The sequence below is a fragment of the Thalassophryne amazonica genome, chromosome 12 (genome assembly GCF_902500255.1).
Source record: "Thalassophryne amazonica chromosome 12, fThaAma1.1, whole genome shotgun sequence".
NCBI lineage: Eukaryota > Metazoa > Chordata > Actinopteri > Batrachoidiformes > Batrachoididae > Thalassophryne > Thalassophryne amazonica.
This window is the reverse complement of record NC_047114.1, coordinates 63,707,434-63,720,210: the sequence shown is the minus strand read 5'-3', so window position 1 is coordinate 63,720,210 and position 12,777 is coordinate 63,707,434. Positions and strand designations below refer to the sequence as shown.

At 39.5% G+C, this 12,777-nt stretch overlaps 1 protein-coding gene across 1 annotated transcript in view; it reads right to left on the bottom strand.

Annotated features, from left to right (window-relative positions):
* Window positions 1-10,576, bottom strand: part of stk11 (serine/threonine kinase 11) — a 60,457-nt gene extending 49,881 nt beyond the window's left edge. Inside the window, 2 exon segments of the mRNA XM_034183141.1 lie at window positions 8,753-9,693; window positions 10,392-10,576. Coding sequence (XP_034039032.1) covers window positions 8,753-9,036 — 284 coding nt within the window. The 5' untranslated portion in view covers window positions 9,037-9,693; window positions 10,392-10,576.
* Between the last annotated feature and the right edge of the window lie 2,201 nt (window positions 10,577-12,777).

Below are 12,777 nucleotides of genomic sequence, written 5' to 3'. Positions count from 1 at the left end.
TGGTGCAACAAAATACTAGTGATGTGTTGGAGCGTTCTTTTGTTTTTCATTATTACATAATTTTTTCCTCAGAATTGAGTGATTCCGTATTTTTTTCCCCTCTGCTTGGTCTAAAAAAGTAACCGTTACTGACTGCCACAATTTTTTTTTCCTGATTTCTTATAGTGTTTCTTAAAGCCAGAAAGTTGCCATTTGAAATTACTTTAGTTTTGTGTCATGTCTGATCTGCTTTTTTTTTTTTCTACAAAATTAAACAACTGAATGAACATCCTCCAAGGCCAGTGATTCCATAATTTTTGCCAGGGGTTGTATAATAATGATTTAAAGTGTCAATTAAGAGTGCCTTTAGTCCACAGAAAAAAAAAAAAAAAAAAAAAAAAAAAAAAGCATCAACATGGCACTAGCGCAGAGGGTCTTCTCAGTTTGTGTGGGGATTTTTTTTTTTTGGACACATGAATTTAGTTTATGCATGCTCATGTCATTCTAAATAAGGGTCTGGGCATTCCTGAGGTATTGCCTTGGAAACTGGAATGGCCTTGCTCAATCAACACTAGTGTAGGCTTGCCCATTCCCATGGCAACCTTCTAAAAGCAGGAAGTGTCCAGGAGGCAAGAATGCAAAATACTGGTTGAATGAAGACACTGGGGGATGCCTTGGCATTTTCCAATAAAGGCCATCAAAAGCTAGAGACTCCAGTTTCCAAAAAAGACGGAAAATGTAAGGCCTACAACAACTGTGACAAATGCAGAAAAAGAAAAATCACAGGAATTTTTATATTGGGTTGGATTCTGATTTCATGCAATACAACTATAAAACGCCAAAGTTCATGATGACTGAAGTTCCAGTTCATAGCCTAGACCAACTGGCAAAGCGGATGTTCTTGTAGTACTTTCAAGGCTGTTGGACTCTGCTACATTAGTTAACACTACAATATGCTTCCAAAGAAAACAGCCCATGGATAATTCAAGACTTGCAAGTTCTTTGGTGAAAATTCAGGTGATTACAGCATTACAGTGAGGATCAATGCAGGGCATGGCATGACTGTAGTGGTGTAACAGACCACAGTTGATACATGCAGACTGCAGGTAGTCAAAAAACTCCTCAGTGGGAACTTACCCTGAATTGCCATGAGATACTCAAGTCTCTGGATGTTATTGGGCTGTAATGGCTGACACACCTAAACAATGTTGCATGGAATTCAGGCCAGTAATGTAATTTGTCCCAATTTGTCAATGTCAAGGTGAAAAAGTAGGTCACCATCCCTAAATATTCTCAGAAGATCAAATAAATATCAGATTTGGATTCCTTGCGTAAAGACCTTTCCAAAGATACCTTACATTTGAAAAAAGACCACAGGTTGCTGAGTTATGCTCATTTGAATTTTCAGCAGCTGCACACTTTGTTGGAAAAAGTGGAAAAAATACAAAAAAATAAATAAAAATAAGACATGTCGATATCTCAGGAACTGCTGGTTCGATTGAGTTGATATGTGAAAATTAGCCTTTTCCCATGAAAGACTACCCATATATCAAATTTCATGAAAATCGGAGAGGGTAAGGTTAAAAAAAAAAAAAAAAAAAAATCACATTTTTTGGGTGATCTGAGAGAGCACGACCCTAAGCTTTAATAAATAAATTGAAAACAATAAACTATTTTTAACATGGTTGAGTATCAACTTAGAAACAAACTGACAACAATAATAATCAATAAATACAATATTTAAGATGATTTGCAAAGTCCCAAGTGAAGGTTGTGGCCATGATAAATAAAAGTTAATATTAAATCATAACTTGCTAAACTTTGTATTGATTCTTACTGCTACTACTCTTACCACACGCCTTAAAACAAAATTAGGCAGCATTCTGCAGACCTCCATGGAATTCATTCAATCTATTTGATAAAATGCCTTCTTTAATTAGCATCGATAGGCCTGCAGCAAAATTGTAGAGGACTATTTAACAAACTGCTGTGTGATTAAATCTTTCTGCACTCAATTTGGGCGGAGGACTTGCACTCGTGGATACAAGAAATGACTGAAAGGAATACAGAGGTTCTTTCATGACAACAATGCAAAAGTTGCCAGGTGTTGCACTGGAGTCATGAGAGTTCACAGGAAGCACTATCTCTAAACATCCTCCAGAGTAGTCACAGCACACAGTTTGGTTACAATTCTAGTGTGTTGAAAGAGCTGAGAAAGCGGGTTGTTTTAACACCAAAGGCAGACAAGTTGGTATTTGATAGAGGAATCTGTGAGCAGGTGACACCATCTGTAGCCCAGTGACCCTCAGCCTGCTTACATAATAAAGCACTGCGTTCCTCCAAACGAGCATCTCATCCTGCTGCACTGAAGGCAAATGATGGTGCTGACAGATGACACAGTCTGTATATCCAAGCGGGCCGGCTACTTTAAGCAGTTGCATAAAGCTAACCTGCCACTTGGCTGTGAACCACAGAATTTCAGCAAGACTGAAAATGTGGTGAAAGAGTTAAAGGCAGTTAGAACTTCAGGGATCTCTAGTACAGGGGCTGAACTCCATGCAGGTGGAGATGCTGCTGATTGGCACTGCAAAAAAAGGAAAAAAAAAAAAAAAAAATCTTCACTTCCATTTTGGAGAATGTCAGATGACGACTCACTTTCCTCTGCTACCTGTTGCCCAGTGAAAAGGGCTGCACAAAAAAATTGGATTGCAATTGTGATATTGGCTTGAGCAATTCAATAATTGTTAAAAGACGAGATTCAAAAACAAATGACACACATAAAAAACCCTTCATTGCAGCATGTCTCATGCTGTGATCTGAGGATGATGTGTCCATCGTGTCTCTCACGCCTTCGTGAGGTCAGTGAACAAAGCGTCGTGATCGAAGTGCATATGTAGCCGAGCTGGCTGAAAGTCCTAAATTCCTGAAAATAAGTATTTCCGACTAAAGTGTTTGCTTGGCAATACTGAATGAATACCGGAATGAATTTGGATCAGTGAACAGAACTAATGTATTTATCCTGAAAGGGTTATAAATAAAATTATTATAGTTAGTTACCCTCTCACCAGAAAATGTAGGCATCTTTTTGAAAAAGGCCATTTTTTGTTCACTGATACTGTTCATTTTGCAATTTAATACAATTAAGCATTTTATTTTAAAATAGTATGTAACACATTGGACAACTTGTTTCTGTTCAAGACCACAGTCAAAGTTCCTTGTTTTCATTGCTAAAGTTCTATTTAAAAATGTAAAGCACAGCAGGATTTGTCTTTGTTGATCTGAAAATGATCTGAACCTGTGGCTTAAAAAAAATAAATAAATGAATGGGGGCGCTGTTGGGCAGTGAATGGAGTAGTACGTGGGTTTTGTAGGTCCTGCCAATTTGGATTAAAACTGTGCTTTTTATTGTAAACCAAGTGTTTATCTCTACATTTTTGCACTTTGTGCGCGAGGACAAACTTTTGTTTCACTTTGCAATGTCTGGAAAGGGAACATCTTGTATTATTCAGACACAGCTGAAGCCATGCTCACAGGCCTCAGCTTCTGTGCCACCAGCTTCGGATGTTGTACCCGCCCCAACCCAGGTGAGCCAGGAAGCAGACGCCCAGAAACTCAAGTTACTGTCTTCATTAAAAGAAGACATTGTTGGAATCATTAAAAAGGAACTACAAGAGGTTCTCAGAGAAACTTTGCCATCTATTAAGACTGAGTTACAAGCAGTGAAAACGCAACTAACGAGCGATTATGCTGCTATTGATGCTAAGCTGGCTAAGCTAACGGCTACAACGGGGAACGTGGTCACCATCTGTACTGATGACATCACCGGTATGAATACAACTCTCGCGCGCCTTACCACTGAAATTACCATGCTGGAAGAGAAATGTAAGGACATAGAATCAAGATCACGCTGTAATAATATCAGGATTATTGGTGTGGATGATGGCGCTGGCACCTGCTCTCCGACCGCTGTGGCCGCGCTGCTGAAGGAAGCGTTCCCGCTGGAGAAGGAACTGCTCGTGGATCGGGCTCATTGCTCTCTTCAACCTAAGCCTAAACCCGAGTCACTATATGCAGGCTGCATTACTACAACAACTGTCTGGATATTTTACGTCGTACGAGAAAGCGCCAGCGGATTAAAGTCAGAGCCATGAATTATATCGGTCTTTCCTGTTTACACTGCTAAGGCGGCCCGAGCAGCCTTCAACGAGGTCAAATGGCTACTTTGTGGCATCGAAGGTGTCATGTACAGAATTTTTTATCCGGCTAAGCTACACATCACTTACAAGGGTGTGGAGAAGGAGTTTACCTCACCAGATGACGCTAAACAATACGTCCAAAGTTTGATTCATGTGTTAGCTTTACTGGTTCTTACTGAGCCCCTGACTGTAGACTGTGTTTATATAAATATATATATATTTTTTTTTTACTTTTGCTGGAACTTCAGGCTTGTTTGCATCACTTGGACATTAAAGTTGTCATTATTTGTTTTTGTTTGGTTAAATATTAGTAACCCATAGTAGCATCTATTAATGGCATCAGTGGGGGACTTGCATTGCACAATTTTCAGTCATATTACTGGGCTGCTCACATACAAATTATTGGTTAAAATTTTTGAACTGCACTGGGTCTTCATTACCTGGTCTATTTTTTCTTCTTGCCTATTAAACCCTCGTTATACGTATACTAATAATCAAGTCGTTCTTAACACACTGAAAATCTGGTTTCAGTTTAGACGTCGGTTTAAATTTGTAACTGCCTCTTCTTTGTGTCCTTTAACCAACAATCATTTGTTTCCGCCGTCTCTTTCAGATCCATCATTCTGAGTTTGGTATATAGGGGCATAAAACAAATAAGGAATATGTATATATCAGGGGTATTTGGTAGTTTTGCTAATTTCTCTTCCAAATACAATTTACCTGGTATGCATCTGTTTCGTTATTTACATATTTGGAATTTGTCTCTAAAAGTTTCACAAATTTTGCCTCTGTACCTCCTGAACAGCCCTGGGAAAAATGCTCACATTTTCCACATCAGAAAGGACTGATATCAAAGATTTCTAATTTTATTTTAACCTTAAGTATGGATTCAAGTGTCAAAAAAAAAAAAGCATGGGATAAAGAGTTCGGAATACACCTGAGCAAAGAGCTCTGGGAAGAAGCCATTGAAAGAGTACAATCTTCCTCTTGTGCTCATCTTAGCTTAATTCAATTTAAAGTCGTACATAGGGTTCATTTCTCCAAATCTAAGCTTTCTGAGATATACCCTGATATTGTGGATGTATGTGACAAATGCAAAACGCTCTCTATGTCATCTTGGCCACATATTCTTTTTCTTTCCTTCAGTATATAATTTCTAAAAAGGGGGGTGTATTTTGCCCCCCCCTTTCTGTTTAAAAAAAAACAACAAAAAAAAAATACTTTTTTTTAACAATATTGTGTCAGTATTGCTTGTATTAAAATGTGTATCAATGGGAACATATGTAAAAAGGAAAAGAATTATGTATTCTTGTAATTTGTTTTTGGTTCTAATAAAAATATTTGGGAAAAAAAAGAATAAAAACTATCCAATCTAAACTATGGGTTTTATGATCATGACACACACCAGTTAAGTGTCCATGCACAGCCTCAGGCCCAAGTGGTGGTACGTCACAGGAACGTGTAATATAAACAATAATAAAATAGGCAAACCACTAGATGTTTTAAAAAGAAACACACACACACACACACACACACACACACACACACACACACACACACACACACACACACACACACCATGGCCAGTGAGAATTCCATGTCTAACTGGCATGCATTATTTTTGTGTATACGCACACGTAGTTCGGCGAGTTAAGTCACTGTAATATCACGCCGCTCTGGTTGTCACCATAGCAACGCGCAAATCAGTTGGAGCAGATCAGCTATGTTTTGACAGGTGAATGACAGAAATGCAATAAAACATGGATTTCCAAGTGAATTTTAATATTTTTGGACAAAATAAAATGTTTGAGGAAAGGGAAGAGGAGGAGAGCATACGAGGAGAACAGCAAAAGCAATGGCATAAAGATTTAACATCGGACAAACTGGACAAGATTGAAGACAGGAAAGAAGAAGAGAACGGTTGCCAAGGATGAATATATCTTGAGACTGGCATAAAATAGTCCAAAATAATTACGCATTTTTATCATGTTCTGTTAACTTAAATACATATTTGTGTGTTAGCTCACTGTGGGGGACCATGGTATAAGCAGATTAAACAATGAGAAGCTGTGCATTATATGGTTTGAATGCACTTCACGTCGTGGTGTTTTAGACTCCGCGTTGTGCATTCAAACCGTTGGTTTGAAAGAATACATGTGGATTACATGTATGTATGTACATACATTTTGATTACTTGTAATCTGATTATTTTTGGATTACATTTCAAAGTAATCCTACCCAACCTTGTGTGTGTGTGTGTGTGTATGTGTGTGTATATATATATATATATATATACACACACACACACACACACACAGCGCTATTCTCAGTAACTGCCGGTCGGCATCACACTTATTTATATATTTTTGCTGTGTCAGCGCAGGTTCAGCGCACAGAACTGTCCACACAATACACAGTATGACTGCACAGTATAATTATACACATACGCATATTTATTTCCACAAGTCACTGACATGTTATCTTGTGTCCACTGACTATTTGTCACCCTAGTTTCATTATCTGTGTAGTGGGAGGTGTGGTCTTCTTCAGTGCAGGAGGAGGCATGGTCTGCAGTCTGTGTGTGAGGAACACAAGGAAAGTGAGCCAGCCAGTTGAAGTGAGTGACTGGATTATTCCAAACCAGAAATTTTGGAAGCATAAATGGAACTGGTTAATTTTCGTTTTTCTTCCGAAATATGAACCTAAATGCGGACGCGTACACAACAATATTGTGTTGATTCACTGTCCCTATATAAGAGCAGGCCGCATTCAAGTTTAGAGGCCACCAATTTATGAAAATTTGGTTTTAGATGAATTATTGTAAAATTTCATAGATGAAATGGCATACAAATACCGACACTGTATACAATGATTTCAAATCTGTACAAAGTGAGGTTTAGTGAGATGCAATCATTTACAGAAAAATAAAACGAACCCAAAATGGACAAAATATTAAAGGTGGTCTGGATCCACACGTTACAAAAAATACAATACTTCATGCGCTGTACAGTAAATTCATCCCAAAGCAAATGACAAAATGTAATCCAACGCAAATGTTTAATGAAAAAAGTTTACATTAGCACTATCTCACAGTGTTAAAGTGGCTGATGGTAGTTCTCTGCTGCTCACAGATTAAAACCATTTTATGTAAATGCCAAACTCGTACTGAACCGTGATGTCTAAACATATGAACTGGACCCTGACACCCCTTATTACGGCTGTAGCTATCAAATATTTTTGGAATAGACTATTCTATCAATTAATTGGATACAAAGTACTTTGCGTTTTTATACAATATTGATAGTGGCAGAGTTTTTCCTAGGCACCGAGATAGTCACTTTGCCTTCCATGACTTCACCTGATAAACAATGTCTTACTTTGTCAGAGTGCAGATCAACCCACCCTGGAATTCAGTTTAAAAATATTGTACAGGCATTATTGGCTATTTATTTACCTGACACAGACATATGCGTTCATCCAAAATGACTTACAAGACAGAACATCTAAAGCAGAGGTCTCAAACCGGTTCCAGAAAGGGCCGACAGGGTGCAGGTTTTCTATGCAACCACCCACTCCAGCAGGTGATTTCACTGATTAACATCACTTTGAGCAGGTGAAAGCAGTTATCAGTGAAATCACCTGCTGGAGTGGGTGGTTGCACAGAAAGCCTGCACCCTCTCGGCCCTTTCTGGAACCGGTTTGAGACCTCTGATCTAAATTTAGTGCAACAAATTAAAATCCAGATACACATCCTTTTGGAAATTCACCTGTTTTCATGCATGACCATTCTTTGCTGTGCTTTGTTTTATTTATTTTGTTACAGACAGTATGACCAAAGCAGGTGGTCACCCCACTGAGCCTGGTCTGCTTGTTTCCTGTACTAAAAAATATATATAAATAAATAAATTTTAAAAAAGCCTTAGAGTTTTTCCTTACTGCTGAGGAAGATTAGACCTTATTCTTGTGCAGCACCTTGGGATGACTTATGTTGTAATTCTGCACTATATCAAAAACTGAATGGAACCACTATGTCACTGAACTACAACGCCAACATGTAGTTAAATGGCTACTTACAGCATTTAGACACAGAACTTGCAAATAGGAAAGCGAGATAGAAAGTTACAAGTGACACTTCTGACGCAAACTAATCATAGCTCAGGTACTTGCTTGCTTGTGTTAAAGCCATTTCACACACCATTTCACTGTGATTATAAAACTATATATACTTTAGTATTTCAAAACTGCTAAATGTCTGCTGTTCCAAACACTGAAACCCAATAAATTTAAGTTATGAATCAGTGCACTGTCTGATCAGATTCTTCAGAAGAAGCACAATGAATGTGGTGTCACTGGTGTGGAAGCTGAAGATGCAGTCAAAGTACAGCTGTGATAAGATGACCAGGAGTGTTACACTGCATTTATGGGGAAATGACAGGGATACCCCCCCACCACCACACCAACCATCATCTTAAGATGACTCTTTGAAAGGCACTAGACATACAGTGTTAGTAAAGGAGTCAACAGTTAAACAGCACAATACAAAAAGGTCTATATATAATAAACACAAAATCACTTACTTTTTCACATTGGCTTCTCCATTTGGAATCCTCCTCAGCTTCTTCTTTTTCAGTATCTTAACAGCCCTGCGGCAAAGTGTCTCTGAGTCCAGCATCTCCTTCACTTTCCCATAAGATCCCTCCCCGAGCAGATCTCCCATCAGGTACTTCCCTATGAGCTTTGCTCTCTTCCTCCGAGGCTGGTAAATCACCTCTGTAGAGTCAATGCGGTGAATAAAAGTATCCATCTCCATCAGTTCATTTTCATTTAGATAGTCAAGATGGTGCAGCTCCCCAGCACTCATGACTGATACTTTGGCAGCCACAGGTTAAGAATTCTGTGGAAAACTATTTTGTGGAGAAGGTAAGCCACTTTAAACCTCCCAACTCTAAATTTCAATTCCACAAAATGGAATACTGTTTAATACAAAACACTGAGCATGGGAGTGGGAATAACTGGGCCTTATATTAAAGGGAGGAGAAAGGAATCATTTCCAAATTGCAAACATAAGGGCCTTTTGAGTCAAGAGGATCAACATGGGGAAAAATAAAGAAGCTGTTGGGTCCAGTGACAAATTAGTGCTTTGATCTGTACAATTTGCATGTCCATTACAAGTGCAGTAACACAAAACAAAAGTATGACTCTGTTTTACTTATGAGCTTGAGGTGATCGATGTATGAATCAGTTACTATACCGCTTTGGGCAGAGGAAGCCAGACCTGCTTGTAGGCCATGCAGCACAGCATTGCTCCCAAAGGTTTGTGCTGCATAGCGTAGTTTACCTCAGGATACACAAATGTGCACAGCTGGACTGGATCCAAACAGATACACAGCCAAAAGCATGCAGCACTAACGATCCAATCTGTGTTAACTTGGCTCCAAGAGGTAGACCAGGCTGTTCCAATGTGTCCTAACGGTCTTCAGGTATCCTCCATTTCACCATAGCTTTTACTTAATGGTACCTGGAAGAAAAAAAAAAAGTGTAAGATTTATGCAAATACACAGTGAAGGTATTGTTAATCTACACAGGCTGACTTTCCTTTCTGGTTTGAGCATCGTCATACATGATTAGCCTGTCATCTACAGTGGTTCAGAAAATGGGTAACAAATAAAGCAACGTGTGAGGGACAGGTCACACAAATGTTGCAATTTTGAAATAAATGTGCTCTTCTGTACATTAATGGTTAGCTCGGAAGCTAACAGCAGTGCTTGAATGAACAAACACCAACGTGATTAGATTTTTTTCGCTGTTTGGATTGTACAGCTTTAAACAGCGAACGGAACGGAAAGAAAGCGGTCATTTGCACAGTCAGTGCAAAAACTTTAAATTCAGAAACAAGTAACGTCGTCATGAAGCTAACGGTACTTTACCAACGCTAGCTAGCCAACTTTGGCTGACAGCTAACATTAGCGAGCGTCACCTCGCTCGTTTACCGGTGCTACAGCGGCACTCCAACTGGCTCACGTTGTTGAGCGACTTTATTCAACTGTATTCACAATGAAGCAAAACCGAGCTCAGAAAAATCAATGCAGACCCAAACACTAAATTAAAAAACAAAACAGAACAAACACAAATAACTGCACATACAGCCAGTACAAGCTAACCGGAGTAGCCAGTCAGCCTCTGGCAGCTAGCTGGTGCCGGGTATTTTAGTCTCACCTAAAATCTCCATAGTTTATTTTGCAGATTCTCCTGTGCACTTCTGATATCAGTCTCTATAGCGAAAGTTTGGACTGAGTCAGAGTAACGACAGATGTGAAATGTTGTGACTCTCCTTACTCTTGCCACTCAGGTCGTCGCCATCTTGTTTACCTTCCCTCTGACTCGCGCTAACAGTCCAATGAGCGCCTACGTCACTGCCAGTTGCCAATATATATATATATATATATATATATATATGTGTGTGTGTGTGTGTGTGTGTGTGTACATACATTTGGATTACTTGTAATCTGATTACTTTTGGATTACATTTCAAAGTAATCCTACCCTATATATATATATATATATATATATATATATATATATATATATATATATATATATATATATATATAAGCTAACTCACTCATCTTCAACCAATAAAGAATATATATGTGTGTTGTTTATAGGAATCCAAGTTCCTGGGGCTGCACATCTCTGGTGACTTTACCTGGACCTGGCACACATAACTCCCTGACCAAGAAAGCCCACCAGCGACTGCACTTCCTCAGACAGCTAAGGAGATCATCTTCCCCCTTTACATCCTCACCACTTTGTACAGGGGCACTGTTGAGAGCATCCTCACGCAGTGCATCTCCATCTGGTGTCAGAGCTGCACTGCCATGGACTGTAAGGCCCTGCAGAGCGGTGAGTGCCGCTGAGAAGGTCATTGGCACTCCCCTCACTCCAAATTTCAATTTCAATTTATTTTCATTTATATAGCGCCAAATCACAACAGACTTGCCTCAAAGCACTTCACACAGGTAAGGTCTAACCTTACCAACCCCCAGAGCAACAGTGGTAAGGAAAAACTCCCTCTGAGGAAGAAACCTCAAGCAGACCAGACTCAAAGGGGTGACCCTCTGCTTGGGCCATGCTACAAACATAAATTACAGAACAATTCACAGATTGGCACACAGGACAGGAGGATCGCCAACACGAATACAACTCACATCTCTGGATGGAGCTACACCTTAAACAGAGAGAAAAAACAGAATCAGGCATCAGAAAGACAAAAAATACTGTATAATTTGCCAGCATTAAACAACAAGAAAAACAGAGAAATACTAAGGTGATTGCCGGCCATTAGCCCTAAACTTCACTAAAAGACCCCGAATTTATGTAAAGTTCAGGCCGCAGCCCGCTCCAATTACTAATAAATTAATTAAAAGATTAAAAAGTGTAAAACAAAACTGTACCAGTATGCTAGCCATATGAAAGGGAAAATAAGTGCGTCTTAAGTCTGGACTTCAAAATCTCCACAGAATCTGACTGTTTTATTGACGCAGGGAGATCATTTCACAGAACAGGGGCACGATAAGAGAAAGCTCTGTGACCCGCAGACTTCTTATTCACCTTAGGGACATAAAGTAGTCCTGCACCCTGAGAACGTAAAGCCCGGGCCGGTACATAAGGTTTAATTGGGTCAGCTAGGTAGGGAGGTGCCAGTCCATGAATAATTTTATAGGTTAGTAGCAGAACCTTAAAATCTGATCTCACTGGGACAGGAAGCCAGTGAAGGGATGCCAAATGGGTGTAACGTGGTTGTACTTTCTGCTTCATGTCAAACATCTGGCTGCAGCATTTTGAACCAACTGGAGACCCCTAATGCTAGACTGCGGTAAACCAGAAAATAGAACATTGCAGTAGTCCAATCTAGAAGAGATAAATGCATGGATCAGGGTCTCAGCATCAGCCATAGACAGGATGGGACGAATCTTCGCTATATTTCGCAGGTGGAAGAAAGCAGTCCTAGTAATATTTCTAATGTGGAGGCCAAAGGACAACGAAGGATCAAAAATTACCCCAAGGTTCCTCACTTTGTCAGTGTGATATATGACACTTAAGCCGAGGCTGAGTGTTAACTAGTCAAATTGATGCCGATGTCTCACTGGACCAAGAACCATCATTTCAGTCTTATCAGTGTTTAAAAGTAGGATGTTTCTAGACATCTAACTTCTCACTGCTGCAAGGCAATCTTCTAATTATTTTATGTGAATGAGATTACCAGCAGTTATCAGCATGTATAACTGAGTATCATCTGCATAGCAGTGAAAGGTAATCCCAAAACGCCGCAATATGTGCCCAAGGGGTGCTGTATAAAGGGAGAAAAGCAGGGGGCCTAAGACAGACCCCTGTGGAACCCCAAATTTCATGTCACTAAGGTTAGAGGTAGTGTTACTGTACAAAACACAGTGAGAACGACTGGTCAAGTATGACGTCAGCCATGCAAGGGCACTCCCAGTAATCCCAAAATGATTTTCCAGCCTATCAAGTAGAATATGGTGATCCACGGTATCAAATGCAGCACTGAGATCTAACAGCAACAGAACCGTAGTGGTGTCCG